The sequence below is a fragment of the Phalacrocorax carbo genome, chromosome 1 (assembly GCF_963921805.1).
Source record: "Phalacrocorax carbo chromosome 1, bPhaCar2.1, whole genome shotgun sequence".
Lineage (NCBI taxonomy): Eukaryota > Metazoa > Chordata > Aves > Suliformes > Phalacrocoracidae > Phalacrocorax > Phalacrocorax carbo.
In genome coordinates, this window is record NC_087513.1 from 119993682 (window position 1) to 120019243 (window position 25562).

The following is a 25562-nucleotide window of genomic DNA, read 5'->3' on the forward strand; positions in this document are numbered from 1 at the left end:
GTTTTGTGCATGTTTTAGGGGTTGGTGTGAGGGCTGGCGCTGGCGGGTGAGTGGGCAGAGTCGTCAGCTTAGGAGCTGGTTCACACCGTTGCCTTGGCTTGCTTCAGGGCGTGAGCTGAAGTCAAGGGAGGGAAGCTGGCAGAAAGTGATATGGGGAACAGGTTTCCTTTCAGATATGTGGCAGCTGAGTTCACCCTGCCAACTCAACTAGGGAAAAGAAGTCACATGATATAGAATATGCATTTATGGTAGGTCTGAATATTTTTTTTCTTTTGGTAGAGGCTTTTTTTTTGTAGGTAAGTAGTGACAAAGCCTGATACTGTCACTAGGCTGTTCTGTGTATTTTTGGTGTATTTTTTTTTAAAGAACATGGAAAAGACTGGAAAAAGGCAAAGAAATGTCTGTAAGCTTTAGGTCAGCAGCCCAGTTAGGACTTCAACTAAGTCAGAGGAGTGCATGTACAATCAGGAAAGTCACCCGCAGGAGACCTTTACAAAACAATAATTTGTAATTGCTGCATTAGTGCTAATTTAGCACCCCCATTCACCCCTCTTGCCCCCAAGGAAGGCTGGTTCACAGAGACAAATACCCACTCCATACTGTCAGCATGTCATTGCAATCCCTTCGTTGTTTTCTTTTCCAGTGCCAGCTGTGTTGCCTTCTGTGTAACACACAGCTGGTGCCTGTTATTGTGAAAGATGGCACAGAAAATAAAGACTCATGAGTGCGGCCTCATGTTTAATTAGAAGCTAATGTGCTATTATTATTAGGCATTGAAGGAATGTAATAGTGAAGCAGTGCTTGAGCTGTTTTAAAAGCATTTTATAAGTGTACTTTCGCCTTGCCTAGCTGGCATGCACCACCTTTATTAGTAGACACAAGACTGCTGTTACCTGGGCTTACAGCTCTTTTGCAGTTCAGGCAAATACCGCTGGAATGAAAGTATCTCAAACCTCACTGTTTGGAGGACTTTGAAATAGAAGCGTATGGCGTGTGCTAGGCTAGGCCAAGTGTTTAATCACAGCGACACAGGCCTTGAGACTAAGTGGTCTGTGGTTGAATTTCCTATAAAGAGAGACTGATTAAATACAGCTTAATGAAACACGACAACCTTATTGGTCTCAAAAGAAGTTGAAGGAAGCGTAAGAAAAATCAGTTTTGTTTGTTTAATGAGAAGTTTCACTGTCAGCACCTTTAGGAAGCTTGCTGTGACTGCCATGCTCTACAAAGCAGTATACTACTTACCAACCTCCATATATTGGCACAAGCATGGCTTCACCATCTATTCTTTAACACAGTTTCAGTTCACTGACTGCCTAATGTCTTTAAATTCAAAAAATTGAACTAGGGGAGTTGCATACAGGTACATAAGATGTACCTACCCAGAGCCAGGAACAGTATCAAACAGCAGCAGCCTCCCTGTCCTCTCTGCAAGCACCCATCCTCCTTTGGTTATCACCCTCAGCCACTACCATCTCCAATGACAGGAGGCTGGTTTTTGATTTCTAAGAAAGTATTGACTTTCATGGGCCTAGTTTCCCACAGGAGCACTTCAACCTCTAAAATCAGATACTGAGGTGGCACTGCATTAATATCTCTGCCATCAGGTACGTGCAAAAAAGGTCTTGAGCTGGAGCAGCTTTCCTATCGGAGGACGTGGGAACAAAGCACACCACTGCTGCTTGCTTTGTGATCATGCCTGGTGGGAACATACCACCAAGGAGAAGTGAGGTACCTGTCTGGGCAGCAGCTCACCAGTCAACAGCGAAGATACAAAAAACATTTGACTTGGCTTCAAGGTAGAAAACAAAACTAAACTGCCTGAACAGCTACAGCATAAGAGGAAAGCATCACAGTTGTACATTAACATGTTACGCACATAAAGGCTAGGCTAGGTTATATGGGGTTTTATTCTATAAATTTATTCTGTAGATCACACCTCCCATTTATTCAAGCTCCTTACCTTCCATATAAAAGCTAAGGGGAACATAAAACTGCGGATGGCCTTACATGTCAACAGTCTGGGCTTCAACATCATTAAACACATTACAGTTGGGTGCTGCTGCTGGTCAATGGGTTTTCAGTTGCTTTAACAACTACAACATACAGACAGATATGGGACATAATTTTTTATTAATAAGAGATCATATTTTAACTTTGAAAAGAGTGAAATTAAAAGGTGTATTAAAACATACCCACTCTAAGCAATCTATTTTTCTTCAGTAGAAAAAAAGCATACAACAGGTAGAAATACTATATACACAGTATATCAGTCAAGTCATCAGCCCCTCCAAACATTGTTTTGCAAATTGGTACAATGGTATTAGAATATACCATCCAGTTACAGTCCAGCATGAATTTTACCTTTTGACTTTTTCATTTAAGACAAACCACTAAGCACCTAGTTCAGTTTACTGATCTTAAAATACATACAAGGTGGTACTGTATATGAAGATACCAGTGTTAAGCTTTTACTTCTACTTATGTACTTTTAAGATCCTGCCTTGTTAATATGCCTGCCTCATCAATTTGACCATATGGAAATCTGTAATTAACATCTCCATTAAACAGAGTGCTTTCTGACACTGAAACATGATTAACTGTATCTTAAATAGCATCTCTTGCATTAATTTCAAGCAGATTTGTGTTGTGTTTATTTTACAGTGGAGGCTTTCAGCCTAAAATATAGATCACTCTAATATATAAGGAATTTATGCCATCCTTTTTTTTTTTTTCCCCTTAAGAAAAAAAAAAAAACAACCAGAATGTTAGTTCTTAAATTAGTTTGATGCATAAAAAGAAAGCAAGGGGGAAACCACAAATTGCATCCTTCTCTCACAACATCCTTGGAAGGGGAATGTCAATACACAGACAGGGCAGGCACATGCAGAGCAACTGATAGAGACCACAGCGTGGCAGACTCCAGCTCTTAGCCTTACATCTGGCCTTAGTCCATTTGAGCTGTCCATCACACTTTCAAATACAAGTGGTTGCTGCTGGTTGCACCTTGGTCCATCAGCTGACACTGCTGACGAGCGGGTCGCTGCACAACTGGAGAAGGCCCTCACAAATCAAGCTACAGCAGCCTTCTTGCACCAGGTAGAAAAGGTAGCAAGGTCTGTACCTTTTGCTTAAGTCTCACTTAACAACACAGTAATTGAACTATTACTGCTCTGCTGAGCAAGCTGTAGCAGGGTCTGACATGCGGTTCTTGGCATGTCGGTGTGTGCTCCATGCTTCAGAAGAACCTCAACTGTTTTTGTATGCCCTCCTCGTGCAGCCAGATGAAGAGCTGTCAACCCTTCATCGTCAGAAACATTGACGTTTTCTGAACTGATAAGTTCTTCTACTACTTCAGAGTGCCCGTTTTCTGCAGCAAGATGTAACGCTGTCCTATTTAAAGGGCCTCTGGCTAGAACACTGGCCCTTTCATCTATCAGCAACTTTGTTGTTGCTAAATGGCCGCTGCGAGATGCCAAGTGCAGAGCGGTGTATCCTTCTGCTGTTGCTGCCTCAATGTCTGCACCGTGTTTAAGGAGCAGCCTCGACGTGCTTGTGTGGCCGGTTTCAGCAGCTATGTGGAGCGCAGTCTGCAAGAGCGCATTCTGTATGTTGACATCCGACTCCAGGTCTATGAGAAGGCGAGCGACACGGTAGTGTCCTCGTTGAGCGGCCAAGTGTAGCGAGGTCCGTCCATCCACGGTCTGCACATTCACGCTTGCACCCCGCTGTTTGGCCAGAAGCTTTACAATGGGGAGATGACCTTGCCAGGCAGCATAGTGCAGTGGCACCCAGTCATCCTTTCCTTTGATGTTCACGTTAACACCTCTTCTCAGTAGGATCCGCACAATATTCTCTTGGCCATACTGACAGGCTATGTGGATGGGGGCTCTGCCTTCAAAATCTACCTCGTTTAAGGATGCATTCTTATCGAGCAGCATTTTGGTGCTGAAATCATCCCCGTTTTGGGCAGCAAAGTGAAGAGCAGTCCACTGATCCTCATCTTTGGCATTAACATTGATTTTCCTAGCCATAATCAGCTCCACAATGCTTTTAACTTTCTTCTCAATGGCTATGTGAAGAGGGGTGGATCCTTTCTTGTTGGTGAGGTTAGGGTTAGCGTTGTACAGGAGGAGCCATTTGACACATTCTTCTTGACCAGCCTCAACAGCCAAGTGCAAAAGACTGGAGTTCCCATCTAAAACAATGTCAACATCTTGAGGCTGGAGGATCTTCATCAGTTTGCTGGTATCTCCAGATAAAATGGCCTCCGTTAGCTTCCTCTTCTGTATGTCTGTAGTACCAATATCTAGATGGAGATAAGGAAGACATTTTTTACAATGAGGGTGGTGAAACAGTGGAACAGGTTGCCCAGAGAGGTGGTAGATGCCCCATCCCTGGAAACATTCAAGGTTGGGTTGGACGGGGCTCTGAGCAACCTGATCTAGTTGAAGATGTCCCTGCTCACTGCAGGGGGGTTGGACTAGGTGACCTTTAAAGGTCCCTTCCAACCCAAACCATTCTATGATTCTATGAGAAAGACACCATCATATTCAGCAATGACTTCACTGCAAAGAAATGCTCTCTGCGCCCCCCACAGTAGTTTCAGAACAATTTCAGGTCAGATTTGGAGCCCCGCTTACTCTTATTTTGTTTCTTGTGAAATGAAGAACTAAGGATGCTGTGGTTGATCTCTCTGCACTAATCATTGTTTGCGTAACTGGAAAATAGATGCCTGTTTTTTGCAGCACTGGACTGCAAAGGGAGGGCTGGGTATGTAACAGCATGGGTCTTCATTACAATGTTTATGGGTGCTGCTGAGAAGGTGGCTTAGTATAACTGAAAAAGCCACAAACTCAGCTGACCTGACTGGGTCAAAGCTTTAGTCCCGCTTTGAGCAGGACGCTGGACTAGGTGACCTCCCTTCCAACCAACCTTTACATGATTGACTCTGTAATTACTTTGATGGAAATTCAGGTCACTTCTTTTGAAAAGTAAATGAGATTTATTATTTCTCATTCGCTCATGTTTGGGAACCACCTTACTCTTTTTTCTTTTTTAAAATAAATACCTCCAGTAAACAAATTTGTAGTGCTGACAGCCAGAGAAAGCAAGGCTAACAGTGATTTCTAGAGTGCTATTCTTTTTATGACTACTCTCCAATCCACTGACTCCCATGCCCCAGTCCAAACAACCACAGAAAAACAACAAAGAGAAACCTGACCATTACCTGAACTCTCCCTTTCAAAGGAAAGGGAAAGAGAGCCTCTGGATGAAAAAGCTGAATCTACAGATGAAACTCCTGAAAGCCGCTTGTCACTGGAGGCAAGTTTGGACTCAGAAGAGCTGCGGCTGAGATCTTCAGGGCCTTCCATAGTCTGTGAAATCCCCGAATCCAGCTGGGACAACAACTCTGAGAGACTGTAATCCTTAACTGATGGGAGAGCAGGATCCTGTTTTGGCTGGGATAATGCAGACATCCCCTTCAAGAAAATCACACAAGCATTTTAGAAAGGTCTAAACAGAAAACTGAGCATGAGGCCCTACAGGAAGAAACATAAGTTAGTTTGCAGGTATCCTTTAAGCACTCTTCATATTAAATGAAACCTACCAATAAGGTCACTGAAAATTTTCGGATGCAGGACAGCAGCTTTCATCAGTACTAACACAGCCACTAAAGCCACACAGCTCTTCTGTCTACAGCGTTTATTAAAAGATCAGTCACACCCATGTAGTTCCAGCCTTTATTTCCTAACTGTCCTGCTCTCCCTCAACAGTCTAAGATCCACTTGCACTCAGTCCCGTACTGAGGGTTTCCTGAGCTGGACTATGCATCTGCTGTCACTTTTGCATTCCAGCCCATCATCAAGGCCCACTTCTATCAGGCAAGAAGGTTCTCAAAAGCAGTAAAGAGAAGGTGGCTTGAGAAGCTACAGGTCACAGGGGAACCTGTTCCTTGAAAAACCTAGCGTGCTTGAACAAGAGGCGGAAAGAGAAAATACCTCAGGCTGCTGCTCTGGGGAATTCTTGGTGTCCGGGTCCTGAGTTATAATTTCTCTTGTTTCATCTTCTGGTTTTTCACAAAGGGCCTCTGTTTCTGAAGTTATCTCTTTGAAGAAAGCAAGAGAAGGTTTTGGGTTTCTTTTTAGTAGGAGACTTTTCTGAGATGCCCTGCTGCCTTTCTCTATCATTAGAGCTTAACAGCTTTGAGATACCGTGGGAGAAAGACTCCAGTTTTGACTATTCCACCTAGCACCTCATTGGTAGGTACAAGTGGGCAGCTAAGCAAAGAGCGCATAGGACTGACTGAGCAATTAATTTTCACATTCAGACCAGACTGGTGTTACATGGTGGCTACACTGCAGGACTAGGAAATGGGAACCAGTCTAGTGTTGGCAGATTTCGACACGTGTTTTTAAAAAGATGGGATGCCTCTTCCCTTCAGCCCCCACACTTTGTTTGGGGCACGGGGAGAGGGAAGAGAGGCAAATCTCTCCCATTAATGCTAAATGAAGCTACCTTGAGATAGCACTTGCTACATTCTTCTGCACATTTGAATTCATAACAGGTGCTTTGGGCAAGTTCAAGACTTTCACCCAAGCTGCCTTTTATTGGCAGAAAAGTGACGGTACAAAATGTTTTGTTACAAGAAAACAATTCAATTCCTCAGCATACAACAGTAAATGTTAAGAGCCAGGGCTTTCAACGCTTTGGATTTGTGAAAACCACACCGACTCCAGATTGGCATGTGCCCTGATACACACAGTCAGAAATGAACATAATTTCTGGCTAAATGGATCTTTTGATTCAGTACAGGTGTTTACATAACACTGTCATGGTCAGACTTGTCCCCAGATAATCTCTTCCTCCACAAATGAATAAGTGGCCTGTATCATTGCCTCTACCATACAATGTGCTCTATTTATTCTGTCAGAGGTTCACAGTATTTACCCCAGGGATTAACAGAGTCCTGAGCAATAACGTGACTCACAGAAGAATAAATGGGCAGCCAAGTTACGAGGAAATCTTACCTTGAAATGTTGGCCGTTCACCAGGATCATCTTGCCAACATTTTTGCATCAGTTTGATCAAGTTATTACATGAATGAGGTCTGGATTTGGAAACAGCAGGTAGCTCTGGGCGGTGGCCTTTAACTACTTTTACCATAATATGTAAAATATTGTTTTCCTCTGTAAAACAAAAGCACACAAACTAAGATCTCTCAGCAAAAGGAATGATTTCTCTTTTGTCTAAGAGCCTTAACAGCGTATTAGGCTGAAACTTTGTTTTGATGCAATTTTTTAGATTTAGAGTGCTTTCTTTTATCAACAGGGAAAAAGAACTTGGTCTTATTCTCCCACAGTACATTCATCAATGCAGTAACACCTACGTCCCATGTACCAGTTAAAAACAACTGTCAGTGAGCGACTGTGTTCTTTTTTCACTCATAAAAGACACAGAACCAAAGGAAGAAAAAATATCTGCTGTAGAAAAACTGAGCCACAGCTTTTATTTAGACCAGGTACCTGAATTTTTCAGAAAGGTGAAAGAACAACACAAACCAAGCAGTGCAGTAACGTGGCTCTTGACTCTGAAGTCAACCACTGGGCTAAATGGGATCTCTCAGAGAAGAATTAATAGTAGGCTGGAACCTGTCCAAGCATGCTTGCTATACATAGGCTAGTCACATATACAGGAAAAGTCATAAAGATTAAACAGCAGCCTGTTGATCAGTACATTTACTGTAGGGTGGGACAAGGCTTATTCTCACAGACAGCTTTTTTTTAAGGAACAAATTTATTTTTTTTTTAAAGAACAATCTACAGATAAACTACAGAACCTCTCTACAGAGAAGCTGTTTCTGAACACAGCACAATTGCCTGCCAGTTGGCTTTGCTCTGTGCTGTTCCTCGTTGGCCACAAACATGTCAGAAGTCTGCGCAGGCCACACGCTAATCTGGATCTGCACAGCAAACTCCAGCAGAAGCAAAAAGGCGCAGACTAGGCCCCCCACGAGGCAATATGGGTTCTGCTTTCACGAGGTAGGACAAAGGAGGACTTTTATTTGTGATCAGAATCTGAGAGCTTAAAAGCATCTGCCACACAAGACTGTAGGAATTTGCAGGACACACGTGTAATCTGGGGCTGGTGGGGCAGGAAGCGTGCTTATCAGTAGGAGAAAGGAAAAAAGTTCTAACAAAACCAACAATACACAGAACTTACCTGCAAAAGGCTTCTTCTGTGTAAGAACTCCCCAAACCACAATGGAAAAGCTACAAATAAATGCAAAAAAAAATTTCTAGAAAAGCTTTAAAAAGAAAAAAGGCAAAAAACCTCACAGAAGTATAATTTCTTTTCCTATGCTCTCTTTCCTTGTCCTACACTTCTGCATCTAATTCAGTTGATGAACACACACAGCAAGACGCAGCCAAGAACCATGATTCAAAAGTCTAGTTTTTGCACAGAGGAACCTGAGGCAGCAAACATACGGACTTGCTGGAGGCTTCTGAATTCTTGGTAACATTTACCGACGACTCCAGACCAACACTGACAAAAATCACACAGCAGCAAAGCATCACTGTGGATTTTATTTAGTATTTCTACCCTGCAAGACACTATTAAGAAATGCATTCCATTTAGAATACGACATATCTTTTAATCTACAGCTATGATTTCCTTTTCCTAATAACCTTACCATGAAAGAACCCCCAAAGACCTAGTGATGAAATCCACTGAAGATAACTTAAGAATTTTGTCACAGACTCGAACAGTAGGTCAGGGTGTACCTTTTGATGGGGAAATTAAAGGTGGGCAGAGTGCCTCCCATGCCAGTGGCTAATAAATGTTACTTGGAATAGGAACACTCAAGACCCAGGATCAGCTGCAGTTTGTTAAAAGGCCTCTACCTGACAAAGGCTTTGCAAAAAGCAAAGCAAATGTGATCCTTTGCAAGATGAGGCTCAAACTAGATTTAAGGGTTTCATGCTCCATCAGGTGTTATAGCCAGAAAAAAAGGGGTCGTTTTACAGTATTATTTAAAGTGCTTTTAAGTGTTTTCATAGTTAGCTGACCTGTACACATCATGTTTGGTGTCAAAACACCTGTTTTTCTCTTTGATGCGCTCTGGAGGAAGGTACGCAATTGTGCCACACAAGCCGTCCATGCTGATGTCATGGGAATGGGACAAGCCATTGCACTTTGCAAGTCCAAAGTCAGAAATCTGCAAAAAAATGGAGAAGGAAGAGGAGAAGAGAAGGTGCATGCTACCATTAGGCTTTGGAAGCATTAATGAAAATTCTTCTGTAAAGAATAAGAGATGTAACAGGATGACCCAACAAAATATATAGTGAGCTGCCATTCAGAAATACTAAGCTAAGAAAAGATCTCTGGAAGCATTATGCTATGGTAGGCTTTTCTTTATGGTTAAGCTGGTGGAAAAAAAAAAAGACAAGCAGTTTTTTGCAAGCAGCGGCATGTTAGCCCATTACATAGCAAACAACACACAGTCAAGACAATTTATTGTAATTTAGAACTCGTCAAATTTAGCTAGTGCAAACTAATGTAATTATTGGTCCTGCCACCCCCTTTCCCTATGTAACCTGACATTGTATGCTATATTTAAGTGTTCTGAGCACCTCTTTTCAAACCATGAGCTCTCCAATGAGTGCAAGAGAATTGTTCTGTCAGATATTACTGTTACACTGACCATGCCAGCAAGGACTAAGCCCAACACCAGAGGCACCAAGTGTTAAAAAAAACCCAAACCAAAACACACACACACACACCAAAAACCCACAGAGGGAATTCTTTTTGGCAACTAGGAGACACAGCAAGTTGGTGCAGTGACGCAGTGAACACAGCTGAAATGAACAAAACAAGTGACAGCAAGTTTATAAAAAGGAAAACACACCTCCACTTTAATTTGAAGTGTCAAGAAAATATGCATTCATTTGCTCTCAAAGGCATACCAATCATCAAGCAAACAGATCGGCAAGGAATTTCCTTTGTCTTACTTATTTCTCACTGGTCAAAAATGTCTATTATGCTAAGTGGAAATTTCAAGAAAAGTCAAGCCTTTTTGGACCACTCAGCCCACTTATTTTTGTCTACGTTAGATAAGATTCCCACTCCCGCTCCCCCCCGCTGCCCCAACTTACATATTTTTTTATCTAATAAATACTCTGTTTTTTCAATGACTCATTCCCCTTTTGATCTTCACAGCTTCTCCTTTGAGAAAGTTCTCTCTCAAAACAACAAGCATCATTAAAACCACCTTTTTTTCTTTTCTTTTTTTTTTTTTTTTTAAATAGGCTCCAGCTTTCCACTTTCAGAAGTTTCTGTCTAAAGATACCACAAAGCTAGTTGTAACACGCATCCATTACTGGAAAGGGAGGAAACTGCTGCCAGCTTCAGCCTCCTGGAGAACAGGCAGGCTACACAGCCATCGGTCTTCAAATGTGAGGAATCTCCCTTTGCCATAAAACAAAGCAACCCACACAGGTTCAGGAAGAACTTCTCCCAGGGACAAAGAGCTCAACAGAGACATTCTCAGGAGCTGTAGAGGTCCTGTACCCTAGCACGCAGGTATATCCAACCTGTTGTCCATCTGTATCTTAAATCTGTAGTGTAATATGAGAATGGCTTGAGAAGGAAAAAAAGAGGGGAAAAAGAGGAAGAAACCAGCATCTGGAAGAACAGTTTCTCACACTGGTAGGGCTACACTCTCAGAGCTCATGCTGGCCTCCTCAGCAAGCCAAGCATTGGAGTCCAGGAAAGCAGTAAATAGTCAAGAAACCCAGGTTTGCAAGCCAGCTTACCCTGGGAAGAGCTGAATTGACTGCCCCAAGAAGTGCTGCATGAGTTTGGGGCACTTAGTGCTCCCCAGGAGAACAAAAGCACAGCCCCAACATCACACAAGCCCGTGATGTCAGGTTAATAAAGGAACTGACTGCTGCAAGTCTGAACAGATCCGACTTGGTGAAGCGCTGCTATCCTTTGATTAACATGAAGCAGAAGCTCGTATGCACCTCAAGAAATCCATACGGCACGCAGGTGTAATTAAAGTAATACACCTTCCTCTTTGTCTAAACAATACCGGGTTTCCTACTGTGTAAGTTAAGAAATAAAGATGAAATACAGACAGGACAGTGACACTCCTGCATTAAGAGCCACCAGATATGTTGCATGAATCTAAGGCTAGGGGCTAAGACAGGAGGCTAGGCACAGTAGGTAGATAGAAGATGTCCCAGTCTCAGCCTACAAACCAAGAAATTGCCAAGGTACATAGTATACCCCCCAGGCTAGCAAGAACTTTACCTTGGGAACCAGCCCCTACCTACGGTGAAGGAGTAGGTTTTACACCAATTAATAGGAAATTAGTCTGTAGAGCAGGGCTTCGGTCATACCAAATTTTGCAGAAAGCACTGAAAATTGGAATGATCTTCCAGGCTGCAACAAAATAGTAAGATTCTGCAGACAGCTTTTGTGGCTTTTATTAGTTCCTTTAGGGTAAATTTTCCACACTGCATGGTGTATTTAGTCATGCAGTTTCTTTAAACGTCAGTGGGAACTGCGCAGTGGGTGGAAGACACAGCCATTTAACTTACCTATTTTGCCTTTAAATTGCTTGCCAGGTACCTAGTTCTGCAACACAAGGCACCCTTGCTGGTGAAGACAGTGAAAGTGGAGCACCTACCTCTCCCCACTTCTTCCTCTGCATCCCCGCTAACCCTCGCAGCCCTCCCCAGGATCTGCCCTACCCCACAATCTGACAGAACCCGTAATCTCACTCCTCACATCAGTTATTTCAGGTGGATCCCATCATGCTTCAAAAGCATACCTAATATCAGCAGAGTTAAGAGGAGACATGAAGGCGACAGACTGCTTCATGCAAAACACGTGGTGAAGAGGTAGGAAGACAAGGAAAAAAAACACTGGCCAAAGCCCACGCAGACAGTGGGATTGTTCATGTTCAGACAGCTCACTTGGTCTCCGCTCTTTAAAGGTCTGCATGAGAACAAACACGTGAGTAGCGACTGGGGAAGGGGGCTGTACATGTTTTCCTGCCCACTTCCCAGCAACACCTACTTTACTGGGAGATTCCAAGATCTGAAGATCCCCCCCTTCTTTTTTTTTTTTTTCCCTGTTTTGTTTGTTTTAAATCTATCATACTGTGCACACAGGCCTGTCTCTGCTTCTGTCATTCGTGAACATTTCCATTCTAGTTTGTAAAAAACACTCACTTGCAAAGTTTTAGATGCTTTGAGTTCGTGAAGTTATTTTTTGGACCTTTTTCTTTTTAAAAACTAGTAGATACGCTCACGTAACTACAGTCGTTGGTAAAGTCAGCTATTCCCAAACACTGAGGGGATCTAGCTCCCAGGAACAAAATCAGTGCTTGGAAAGTGCTTTCACTGATGTCTCCTGACAGGCCATCCGGCAGCATGCACTCAGCTTCTGATGCTGCATGTCATTTTTCTGCAAATAAGACTCAAGAACCCACTGCAGTGGACTCAGGGACAGAGTTCACCAAAAGGTTTTCTTCATCAAATAGATAACAAAGCCATCAGATTAATTTTTAATCGCTGATGACATATCCAGTATTTATCTCTGTCCAAAGTCTCTGTGCACCTGGATATTGAGACTGCCATCACACTTGTCTACAGGGTTTTTGGTTGTTTTGGAGTAGGGGGGGCTTTGTTTGTTGTGGTTTTTTTTTTTTTTCTGGGGATAGGGAAGAAAGGCTGGTTGTTTTAATTTTGTTCTTTAAGAAATGCCAGAAATTTTTAAGACTCTTACATGGGTCACAGATTTGGACCCAAAATTAGGAATAAAAGCTAATTCCAAGTGTAGACACAACCAGCATCTGCACTTCAAACATATGTCTTTACTTCACTGTTTATAAACACACTTCAGTTAGCTGCTAAAAGAAGTCTTTCTGAAACAGACTATATTTCCATCCTTTTCCAACCTGCCCTGAAACCTTAACTCCTCAGAACCTGTTTCAGGTGCAATGTTTGCAATGCTTTCTTCAGAAGCAGCAGAAACCAAAGCCACAGTCAAACATCTATTTTAATCCATCATAAATCTGCATTACCGTAACAGGGATGGTCTCATTCCCTCCCCTGTGCCACCACAATTAGATCAATTAGAGAACCAATCAAAGTGAAAAACAGCTTTGTTGGCTGGGATTAAAGAGCCATGTAACAACAGCCCTACGTGGAAGGCTTGATCAGGATGGGTGGGAAACAGGGAGAAGGGACACACAAAACAAGAAAGCCTCTTCTCATTTCTAGTAACAGAACAACATTTGCAGCTGATAAAAAAAAGTAGCTGCGTTAACTACATCAGCTAGTCTAATAAAAAGAGACAACCGCTCTTTACCAGCCTGGCCTCTGGGTATTACTTCGACCTGCAGTTAACAACCTACATCAAGAAGCTTTCTGATAAACCAATTTGCCCTCTGACTAGGTTTCTTCTAATGCCATACTCAGAAAATCTGCAGCCCTTTCTTTAAGTGAAGCAAATAAATGTGAAGACCACAGAGGCAACCTATCCATGTTTAGTAAGACCATCAGCACAGCACAACACAGCAGCAAACTTCACACTCCACGCTGGTTTAAACTGGAGCACTGGGGGAAGAAAATAAAAGCAACTACAATGAGCTTAAAGCAGTGCACAGGTGAGACCAGCTCATCCTGATTCAAGTTCTTTAAAAAACAAAATCTGGGAGATGAAAAACAACTGGCAGGATTTGCCTCTGTGTGTATATCCACAAATATACGCGCGTGTGTGTGTATGTACACACATATATATGACAAGATGATGAGCTGCAAAAAACAGGCTGGATAGTAAGAGAAACAAGAACTTACAAATAATGCTTTTGCCCAAAAGTATTAAGTTGCAGGTTGACTTCATTTTAAATACCTGAACAAAAAGTAACACTCATAACCATGAGATATTGAAGATAAGAAACCTGGGAAGCAGCAATAGAGAGAGCATGCGGGCACGGTAGCTGGCAACAAGTTAGGGTATGAGATTACTGCACCTGTGGGAGGTATATTCTCCTACCCTGGGCCCTGGGGAGAGATCACATCCGAGCAGGGCACTGGAATGTGGCATTGATTCCTGAGCGCCAGCTCCCTGCGAGCGATTGCCACATCACAGGGAGCCCAGGGGAGACATCCAGAACGCGTATAGAGGGCAGGAGAGCTGAAGAGCAAGCTCATAAACAGATTCACCAAAGTGGTCTGGTTAAGCAAAAACTAGGTGTTAGACAGCCGTAAGTATTGGCAGGCTGTATACATGGAACACCGGAGAAAGGGCCAGGGAGGATCTTGTTGGTACAAATGGAAGTAACAGGCTGACATTAAGGAAAAAAAAACCCGCAGGCTGATCCCTGCTAGCAAAGCCTGCCCGGGTATGGAATAATTCTCCCAAGGAAACCACACTGCTTAAGGCAACCAAGATGGAGCAGGACATGGCAGGAAAGAGACCTCCCAGCTAGGGTTCCTGTCGGTACTGAGCTCCACAACCATTTGCAGGGGAGGAGGCAGGCAGGCACGCATCCACCCTCCAAAAACAGCAAAGCCTTACCTTGCATTGTTCATATTATATACATATATTTAAAAATCACCAAGGAATCCCCCAACATGCCTTTGGAAAAGTTACTATCCGTCCATTTATACCCCTGCTCAGTGCTCAGGCTAATCCTGTACTCTTAATTATCTTCCCAAGAACAAAATTCACCACACACTTATGTAATACACAGGAGACGGCTTTATGATATGGAGGCACCCACTTGATGGTAAGTTCTGTACAACACTACTGCATTAGTCATCATCCTCACTTGGGGTTTTTACAGTAAGCGTTGTGCTCGTAAAAGAAGGATGGCGTGTTTCCATTTAACTAGCAATGTGGCACAGAAGCATTTCTAATGTGCTCCACTGGAAGACTGTCTGTTTCCTGGCTCAAGGGCAAACAGTTTATAAGAGTCCTCCCTACCTCCGAACTCTTCTTTTGCAGTCTGCAACATCTCTTCACTCACCTTAGGATTCTATTAGGGACAGGTCACCTACTAAATTAATGCTAATATTTAAAAGTAAAAACACTTCAATCATCGGCTCCATTAGCCTTCCAGCAAGAAAATGCACATTAAATCAAGCTGCAGGGTCTGAAATTTAATTACAAGTTTCACATCACACAAAAAGAAGGTTTGGGGCCACATTTTTAAAGTGGAGGCGCCTCACAGAATAGGTACATCTCTTATTTTGCATATAGGTTCCTGTGTCTGCTTTGCTGCTTGGAGGGGTTTCCAAGACGCCTGCAGGTGTAAAAGGCTGCTGGCTGGGAAAAGGTTTGGATTAGACCATTCTTTTCTGAACTTAATGGAAAGGGTCCGAAGATCTTAATGTGTTTCATTTACAGAGCGAGTAGCAACAGATTAGGGATGTCACCAATGATTTCACCAGACACTTTTTTTATTTTTGGTACATTTCACACTTTGCCTCCTTGTATTACATCACCACCCAGATATAGGCTATACAGCAGGCAGAATATAAGGCAGCATTTCAACCTCCTGAACAGTGAGAAAAATACAGCCTTCATATCTTGCTTGGCTCATGGATGAGTCAAGAATCAGGAATTTAAGAAGTTATGCAAGCAAGCACAAACTTTAGGTAAATAATTACTTAGGAAAGGCCTCTCAGCACCAATGTGTGAGAATATACTTTCAACAGTTCAGACCCTGATGTTCTGATCATAATACCATGAACCACCTGCAGACGTCTCCTGTCTCAGAAAGAAAAACCTTCTGAGAAGTAAACCACTAAGAGGCCTAGTAAAAAAAAGCTGACTGTCACAGGTGTGATTTCATTAGAGGCACACACCTCTTATGGCTCCAACCCTCTCACGACATTAGGAGAGATGTTTTCATTTAATGAACAATTCAGTTTTAGAATGGTACAAAAAGACCAAAGCCATTTGGCCAGTTTGAGGGGAACAGGAAAACAGGGAGCAGATGGATGACGGCACTGATAAAAATCTATGACTACTTGTACTGAGTTATATCAGCCAGCCAGCCAGCATGATTAATCCTGCAGTTCTAAGGTTAAGAGTTTGGCCACTGATTTGGGGGGGTGGGTGGGGGGAAACACCCAGGAAAAAAAGATGTGTTTCAGTCTTTTTCCTCTCCAAAAGCAAGCACAACCTCCTTAGCCCACTGTCAAAACAGAACCTCCAAGAGAGAAGGTCAAGTTTGCTAGCTTACTCTAGAAATGGATAACAAAAAGATTTTCATGCTGATACAGCCACAAAAATTCCCTTAAGTGACCTCTGGTATGCATAACAGTCAGGACAGAGACGATTCTTCACTGTGCATGCTCTGAGCAAATGAGAGAAGAAAACTGAGTTGCCTCTAGGAAGGCTTCTCTGGACTCCAGCTGTAAATGAGATTTGGGTATTCAGTGGAACATACAAAGCTAGAAGGACCTAGACAGAACAAGGTTACTGCTGGGAGCTGTGGAAGTGATAGATGATTTAGAGGTTCACACTGCTTTTCTCTCCCTGTTCTCATCTGCCTCGTGCCCCTACTGCAAGAAAATTTATAGCAGGACCCATTAGGTCTCAAAACCAGAGTTCACTACACTAGTACCCTCCTAAAATTTCAGGAGAGTTCTCACAAGGTCCCTAACTCTACCTCTATTTATATACCAAAATAGTGCATAAATCAGGTAGATTAATTTGGGGATGGAAGGAGTTGGGTTGGCGGGCATTTTTCTAATTCAGAAGGAATGTTGCTGGTTTCTCTCAGGCTTTTGAGTTTGGCAGGAGCCATGCAAGAGTATTCAAAAGGTGGGTCCCTGGCACAGAGTGCCCAGTGCATACCTTGACATGGTAGTGGGCATCGAGCAGGATGTTTGCAGGCTTGAGGTCCAGGTGGAGCAGCGGAGGGGACATGCAGTGCAGGAAGTTCATCCCCACAGCTGTCTCATGGATGATGCGGAAGCGCAGTTCCCAGGGCAGAGGCTCAGAAGCCAGGAGCTTTTCCAGAGACCCTGTTTCCATGTATTCCATGACCAAGCCAACCGGCTCTTTACAGATGCCATAAACAGGAAGGATGTAGCGAAACTTTGCCATTTCCATCTTCCTGGCTTCTTCCAATAACTCCATGCGCTCCCTGGGTAGAAGAGAGCAGATGGTGAAGGATGGAGTAGCTGTTTCTCCCCCCACACCCCCAAACACGCACAAAATATTTTTAATGAAACTGAACACCATATTTCATGATCATCACTTGGCTGAACCACGGTACATCTCATCAGCCTGTAACTCCAGGCACACTTCCACATTTACTAACTCTGTTTTATGCTTCTAGTGGTAAGCGGCTCACAACTGCTGAGCCACAGGAGAGTTGTACACTGCAACAGTGCAGATATCCCTAGAGTAAAGCCCATCTCCCCGCTTTGATGTTTGTGCTGTGCTGTTCAGAATGAGGACAGTACATGTAGCACCCAGATTTACCACCACTGTAACTCCTTGGGCTAAAGTCATTAACTTTTTGTGAGTCATAAGACTGCATTAATCAGGAGTGAGCATGGACAGCATTGCTTCAGCTGCCCTGCTGGCACAGGCTGCCAGTGCACAGAGCCAGGCCTTGGGAGATGAATCCCTGGGACCCACCATTTAGGAGCAAGCTGCCTGCTGTAGCTACGGGGACACAGCAAAAGCTTCCTTGTCCTCAAAACTCAAATTTGGTGACTCCGATACTATGGTGGCTCAGCTTCAGGAGATGCTGAAAACTCCCAGCACGCCATTTTTGGTGATGTAACAGGCCCAGCGCCAGCACGTGTAATGAACACCCCTGGGTTGTTTACGGGTCGCTTTAGCCTGACCCTGCAGAGCACTAAGCATTACTCAGTCCAAGCTGCAGCATCCCAGGTCAAGACCCTGAATTGCCATGCCCACCTTCTGCACCTCACGCACGGCCTTTGGGCAGCAACAGCCTGTGAGGACCCACTGGGTGTTGAGTTGGAAAGAGGGAACAAGGGTCCTCTCCCCAGGCCAACTGTGCCCACAAAGACGATCCACACGTGATAGATAAAAAAACCTTCAGTCTCTCAGAAACAACATTACTAGTGATAATGGGCACTTCCCAGAGCAGTCTGGGGCCACGGGTACTGATGCATCACCGTTGCTGCTATCCACCGATTCACAAAAGAGGACACAGGGAGGTCAGATAGTTCGTATTTCCTGAACAGACCCTCTCTTATTACATGACAGCTCTTGTAACGTGCCCAAGATGTGTACACTATTTAATGGAGAGCAGCACCTGAAGTAATAGGACAAAGTTTTAACACAGACCCTTGGTAAACTGAGAGTCCTACTTTAAAAGAAAAAAAGCATTGCTTTGACACTCTTCCACCCCACGCAGGTGTTTTGAGATGACCAGCTCTCCTGGAAGACCTCAAGGTTTAAATGTAAAGCTCAGCGAGAACATTCACTGTGATGGCAACTGATCAGAAGAAAGATGCTCATACCCTCTACAAGGCAGAAAGCTCTGCTGCCTGTCCCCTCTGCCAGTCCCCAGGTGTTTTTCAGCTCTCAAGGGCCGATCCTAACCTAGCCACAGTTTCTGCCCTCTGCTACTACGAAGCGATGGCAGTTACCACCACGGGAGCCTCTGCCATGGCAGAACTATCAGCTCAAACTTTTTTTTTTTAAGTCCGAGGCCAGCTAGAAGAACTCTCCACTTCTAAAAAGAAATGCCAAGTCCAACCTTACGGCAGCGAAGTCTCCCCTTCCCGTGTCCCACCTCTCCTGCCGATGCCTGGATGACCCAGGGGGCAGCACACTCCACCCGTGCTGAAAAATAGCCTGCAAGGGACCCTCAGTGCTCTCACGTGTGAGCGATTTTGGGAGCTGTCATTTAGCCCTTAGACACCACATTAGGACACTCCCGTGACCCCGTCCCTTTCCCCTCCACTTCGCCTGCTATGGGAAGAGCAGAGTCGATGTTCGCCCAGACAAGACTGGAAATGCAGCCTGCTGCCTGTTTCTCACCAGCTGTAGCAGCCTGCAATAACTCAATGCAGTTAACATTTCATGCTAGGGGCGAGTCTAGCCTAGCAAGAAGAAGCAGACCTATTTCAGAGGCAAGATCAGACTGAAAGATGGTTTAAGAGGGATGTATACACCAGGAGGAGAAACAAAAAAAAAAAAGATAAGGGAAATCTTTTCTCCTTGTTAACCATGTTGGCTCCTGCTGCTCCCTACAGCAACTTTCTTGTGAAATAATTGCCTTTGTAGACAAGTACCCAGTTTGCTTTTTGGCACGCTGGAAGGGAGCGCCTCTGAATAACACAACCAACTCCTTGCCCCCAAGCCACATGCATAGCCAGCATAATTCACCAGGCTTCAGCAGGCTGAGCTCTGGAGTCAGGGATGTAAAATACCTGTCTGAGCCCTCCAAGGCAAGGCAAGAACACAGCAACAGCTAAAGCCTAAAAAGAACCACTAGACTCCTGGGGACGGGGTTCCCGTGCTAATGACGGCCTCAGAGAGCATCACCAAAATCACAGGCATCAGCTGCTCAAAATGGGGCACTCTCTTCAGTGAAGAGAGACTTTCCAGTTTCAACAAAATTAAAAAAGCTCCCTTCTTCTTGGACCAGACCCAGTAAAGTGAATTAACTGACTAGTTAGCAGGCAAGTACCCTTTATCTAATTTCCCTGCTTAAATAAAAACCCCATACAACAATTGCCACCTTTAGCATCTTCCCATACTCAGAGTGCTCAAAATTGAATCAGAATCAAAGTACAGCTCAGTCATTAGCCAAGTGCTGGAGTGCCCTTGCATTAATCGTATTAACACAAACAGCTCGTTAAACCAATATCTCCTCCAACAGGCAAAGATGAAAGGTCTTTCCCTTTCCTTTTCCCTTAGCAAAAGGTGCTACTGGCATTCAAAAAATTCTTAGGCTTCTCAGCTCACCCACTGTCTCAATACACATTGCTAATGCTGCAGCAAAGAATGCTGTAGGTATCCTTCAAGTTCACATTTAACACATCAAAGTATAGGGCGGGAGTGGGGGTGTGTGTGTGGAGCATGGGGGTGGATATGCTGCTCAGTTACTCCCAGTGCTTAGAAATTATTCTGCACTAACACTTCCCTCCAAAGCGGAGGAAAAGAAAAGCTCCTTATTAGGCTTCTCAGGCAAGAGGCATGGGGCTAGCCTCTATTATAACAGATTTTCTTATTTAACATCACACAATTAAAGAGTCAGAATTATCTTCTCTAACCATCTTGGCTCCATTCCCCTCCCCCTCTAGTACTATATCCTAACATTATGGTAATCAAAATTTAAAAAAAACAACACCAAAACCAGAAAAAGCTTGCACACAGGACAGCTGAGCTCATGTAAATCATGGGGTGCATACACTTCCCCCTATAACAGTACTAGAAGATGGGGGCACACACTACAAGAGATCTAGCACTAGGTTCCGTGCCAAACAGCACCTCTGTCAGAGAAATCAATGACAGATCAGCCATCTTCAAAGCCACCAGAATTATTACATGAATGGGGGACCTCTGACATCCCCAAAACAGCTGTCTGCTTCCACTCAAAGTCAGACCCCAAATGGATAGGGCTGCATTCTTTGGATTCTCCTGGAGACAGAAGGGACTTACTCCTGCCCACTGCCTCACTCCCCAGGGCCCAACCCTTGTACCACAAACCCTGCCACAAGAACAGCAAGAATTATGACTGTATCCATGTTTACATGTATCCAATCTTTATGCCCTAGAGATAACACTGTTATAAAAAGACAACTTTAAACTCGCAAGGCAGTCCTTGAAGTTTTATATTCCCCCACCACTACCACCACATTGCTCTAATGGGGTCTGAGACAGAGCAGTTAAAGCTGCTCCAGAGAAGCTCAAAAAGCCCTGAAAACCTGTAATGGGGCTGGTTCTGTGAACCACCTCCAGGCACAAGAGCAGCCAGGCTTCTCCCAGCCCAGCCCAGGGAAGATCCAGCCCTGCACAGCCATGCTGTTCGCCAGTGGAGAATGCAAGTTACCACTTGATAAACTGCTGGCAGTGAAGATGGGGTCCACAAAAATAAAACACCCCTGAATTTTTTCAGGGACTGTCTTGTCTGCATCATGGCAGATATTTAAGAGCATACAGTGACCTCTGCTCTGCAGGGTACAGCTTTCGTGACATCCACACTGCTGATCCTCACAGAAGAACATGAATAAGAGAAGAAAAGAAGAACCATTGCATGGTCAGGGAAGAATATGTTTGGGGCAAAAAAAAAACAACGTAAGAAAATCCCTTCTTTCAGGTTAACACAGATCTCAGCCCTGCTAGCAGACCTCTGCTGCATAGCTCTGGTACGAGAGGATCACAGGTTAATCTGGACAGCTAGGCTCACCCCTACTCTTTAACAAGCACAAAGCAAGTATTAAGTTCTACCTACACAGCCAGAGACTGCCAGAACAGACATCGTTCACCAGCATCACCTAAATAACACAGCATCTGCTAACAGCAAGGCATTTCTAAAACTTCCCATATGTCTAAGTCCTACTCCATTCCTAAATCCCAGCCCTGCAGAGGAAGGTACCTGTAGGGCTTTGCTCATTTTTTTCCCCCATCAGGAAGGCAGACCTTTCCACCTCCATGCCCTATAGTCAATCCCACCCGCGAGCCCTCTCTGGGAACTGTTACATCGTTCACACTCATTATAGTCTGCACATTTACATTTGGCTATCAGAAATCCACAGGTTGTTTTCTCTGAGCTCACCACCCTTTTTCTCCAGACCATATTTCCATTCTGGCCAAGAGGGGTAAAGAGAAGAGACTTTGCGCTCCCCACTGCAAGTCCTGGGGGAGAGGCTCCTCCACCTTTCTGGGTCACACACTCTTTTCTTCAGGATTCGATTGAAGCTTCCCCATCTCGAAAGCATCTCGAGTCATGTGCAGGAAATGTGATCACAGCAGACAGAAAGTGAGAGCAAGTAAGGCGTTAGGACAGGGCTCGATCGCCTGAGAGGGCTTGGACTTAAAGGTAAAAACACTTCTGGCTGTACGTTCAGTTTTACTTCTGCTCGAGGCCACTTGTCTCTATGGTGTGGTAATTGCCAAGGGAATTACTCCAAAACTCTGTCTGCAGAAACACGGTAAGAGAGACTACAGAGTATTACCACCACCAAGCCATTACAAACAGCGTTTTAATGTGGTACCAAATAAATAAATAAGAAAAAGCCTCTGTTTTTCAGTGAATGTATCCGACGCTGCTGGTAATTCTCCTAACTCTGCTCCTTCACAGGGTTCCAAGAAACAGCTAGTCAAGTTAATCTCCTGGATTAACAGCCTAATTATACAGGCTTGTTTCAACCTGTGAACTAAAGAGGTAGTGTTTTATTTTGCCCGTGTCCCCCACCCCACCATTTCAATGGCACAAGTTTCTTACAAAACTTTCAGGTGAAAAGTCATTTTGGGGGTCAGTGTTACCAGCTACCAAAAGGGGTTTGGTAGAGCAGCCTAAGAACCAAAGGAGAAGCATATACCAATTCAACTTAGCTTTATTTTGCAGAAGCAGCCGTATTAAAGGCCAGGGACCCTCCAATTTCTAATTAGTGCTCCCCTTAAACATCTGCAGCACAAATTCTGCAGTAAAACAAACACATTAGTGTTTCAAGGATCGGTTTGTTAAAATTAACCAGGAGCTGCAGGAGCCCACACCCTTAAAGTTCTCAAATTCTCAAGGCATTTTTGTTTAGTGCATTGCATGTTCATATGGCCTCTCCAGTATCTGCACACCTTATAGCTGCTGAGGGGCAGGCGGTTCTCTACTGCTCATTGAAAATATTAATAGAGATTTGGTAGCAACTCTCAAAATTAATTGTTCATATTACAATAGGTGGCGACATCCTTTGTCTCTGACTGAAAATTACGTTTTGAGTAGATTTCTAAATGTGGTCTGCAAGTTAAAAGTATAACAAATGTTCTACCTTTTTAAGACCCGTTTTAATTTTAACTGCAAAATCAGTCAGCTACAATACACATTTGATTAGGCCTCAGTAAGCATCGGGTTTGAACTCTACTTTGAAGTTTTAATGGTAGGAGGGCTTGCAGCTTAACCCAATAAAACTGCCTCTGCAACTTTGAGTTTACTCACAGACAGCGCAGTTACCCTATACATATATTAAACTCTCCCTCTCCCCTGTTAAACAAGGAACGTTTTTATCTTATTTACTATGCCATACAAGCTATGCCTACGGCAATGCCAGGGATTCAGATAATAGGCAGGATGCGCTAGTAATCTTGTAGAAGATGGGCTTACAAACATTTTCAATCTTGAGCCAATTTATCCCCCCTCCTCCTCCAGGAACCTCAACAAGGGAAACTTTTTGTGACTGAACCAACCCACATCTCAAAAAAATGAGCCGCAGAATCAGCTCATGAGCTGGCAGAGATCAAGGTGGAGCTGGAAAATCTCCATGAAGGTGACTTGGTCATATTCACCTTCCTCCACAGAAACGCTGACCTGCTGGGATATCATTACTGTCCCTCGGAACAGAAGGATGTTTCTAAAGATGCATCTGACAGCTCTCCTCTCCTAGGAGAGCACAGCTGCACTCGATAGGCCCCCATCACACACAGACCGTGTAAGCACGGTGTAGCTGATCGTCCTCCACCATGGGCCGATCATGGAGGGCAAGTGAGCTGGAGGGGGTTCTCGCCATGCGGTATCTTTACCTGCGATACAACACGGCTCCACCCTGGACTACCCAGCGAGGACACGTCCTGGGCAGAGGTGCTGGGAGAAGCGCTGGCCCTGAACTGAAGCCAGGGAACGTATTTCCCAGCACGTCTCCTTTCAGTACCCAGTCCTGAAAGCACGCCCGCCCCTGCAGCACCCACTCCCCAACACCCCCCACGCCGAGCCCGCTGCTCGCCCCACCAGCATCTACCGCACGGGAGTCAGAACTAACGCCTCTGCAAATGCAAGCTAAAGGGCTGGCTTTTTACAAGGTAGGGAGATGACTGGAGCGAGACACGGCCCGTCTGAGAAGCCCCCAGATCCCATTTGGCATTCCCACTCCGGCGCCCGCCGTTCGGGACTGCCTTCGGTGACCTTTGGAGCTGCAGCAGGCGTCACATTCAGCGCAAGCCAATACACGCACAACCACGGCAGGGCAAAATGCTTTGCGAGCGGCCCCGAGGGAACAGGCAAGACCTCCACTGCAGCCGAGCGGCGGCTCTTCCCGAGCTGCTGCGAGCGGCTGAGTAACGCGGCTCGTTCTTTAAGGGAGGGCAGCCCCCTTACGTACGATATAACTAACGATGCTGGTGCGGGCTTCACCTAAGTGTGGCAAAGGCCACATTTGCTTAGGGAATATTTGATGGTGCAGCTCTCTTTGCTGGGTTTAGTCTGACCTTCGCAGCCGCTGTTGCTGTTGGTAAACAGGGCTGCAAGACAGGCTGCAGCCACAGCGCTCCCGCTCTGTTTAGCGTAGGGCTGGGTCGGTTTGTTCTTTTTCGAGTAGGCTCCCAAAATCTGTTAGTCTGGGCTCCCGGAACGGGGCTGGGCTACAGATCGGGGAGCCCTCACTCGTCCCGCGGCTACCCGCCTGCAGGTAGCCGCGGGGCTACTGAGGGCTGCGAGGTACATGGAGAGGGACCCTCCGGTGCGGGAGAGAGCCGCTTCCCCCGTTCCCTCCCTCCCCCGTCCCCACCGCCCCTTACTTCTCATCCACATGGAGGCTGGGCGAACACTTGATGGCGAGCCAGGTCTTCCAATGGAGGTGACGCACCTTGTACACCTGTCCAAAACCCCCCGAACCGATCTTTTCCCAGCTGCTGAACTCGCTCTCTTCGAAAGTTTTCAGCAGTCCCATGGCCCACGGGGACCCGCTCTCCCGCGCCATAGCTGCCCCTCGTCCGCCCGCCCGGCACCGCGGTGCGCAGCGCAGCGCCGCCGCCCGCCCAGGTGAGTCAGGTGTGACGGGAGGGGGGGCGGGATGGCGTCATTTCCTGGGGCGGGCCCGACACCCCCCCCCCCCCCACCGCCGGCAGCGGGTGCCTGTGTCCCGCTCTCAGCCGGGGCGCAGGCAGCGCCCCAAGGGCCGTAGCGCCCTCCTTGTCCCCTGGGTAGGCGGCCAGATGTCACCATTGCTCCTCCCGACATCTCCCCCGGGCAGCTCCCGTGTGGCGGCAGGGCCGGAGGCTGGCGGCGGGGTGCAGCACCCGCACCCCAGGCTGATGGGGCAGGAGGGGAGTGCTACGACAGCTAAGTTTATTTAATAAAGAAGGGAGGGAAGCAGCAGCAAACACGTTCCTTCCTTTGCTTCTGTGCAGGGCCTGCTCTGGGCCCAGCCGGCCGCGTCCCTTCGGCAAAGGAGGACAAAGCTTTCACCTGCACGCCCCGCTCGGCTCTGCGAAACTCGGGCCAGCCTGCTCCGGTGGCAGTGGCCGGTGCTGGCCAGGCGCGCTCCGAAGCAAGGGCTTTCTTGGGCTCTGGGAAGTTGTAGTGCCAAGAACCAATGTGTCCTTGGCTTTTA

At 45.3% G+C, this 25562-nt stretch overlaps 1 protein-coding gene across 1 annotated transcript; it reads right to left on the reverse strand.

Moving 5' to 3' along the window:
* Positions 1 to 2745: 2745 nt before the first annotated feature.
* RIPK4 (receptor interacting serine/threonine kinase 4) lies at positions 2746 to 24990 on the reverse strand. The gene is made up of 8 exons (XM_064472184.1): positions 24748 to 24990; positions 16885 to 17176; positions 9072 to 9220; positions 8224 to 8273; positions 7032 to 7190; positions 6003 to 6109; positions 5231 to 5483; positions 2746 to 4309 (listed from the first exon to the last, which is right to left on the reverse strand). Exons 1-8 carry the CDS (start codon positions 24927 to 24929, stop codon positions 3132 to 3134), a joined length of 2370 nt encoding a protein of 789 aa, XP_064328254.1. The 5' UTR covers positions 24930 to 24990; the 3' UTR covers positions 2746 to 3131.
* Positions 24991 to 25562: the final 572 nt, after the last annotated feature.

Bases quoted from the DNA above. Each gene is read 5' to 3' on its own strand.
- RIPK4 (XM_064472184.1), bottom strand. From the start codon at position 24,929: ATGGCGCGGGAGAGCGGGTCCCCGTGGGCCATGGGACTGCTGAAAACT. The intron at 9,221-16,884 runs GTATGCACTGGG...ATTTTTTTGCAG, and splicing joins ATGCCCACTACCATGTCAAG to ATTTCTGACTTTGGACTTGC. The intron at 8,274-9,071 runs GTCAGCTAACTA...ATTTATTTGTAG, and splicing joins ACCAAACATGATGTGTACAG to CTTTTCCATTGTGGTTTGGG.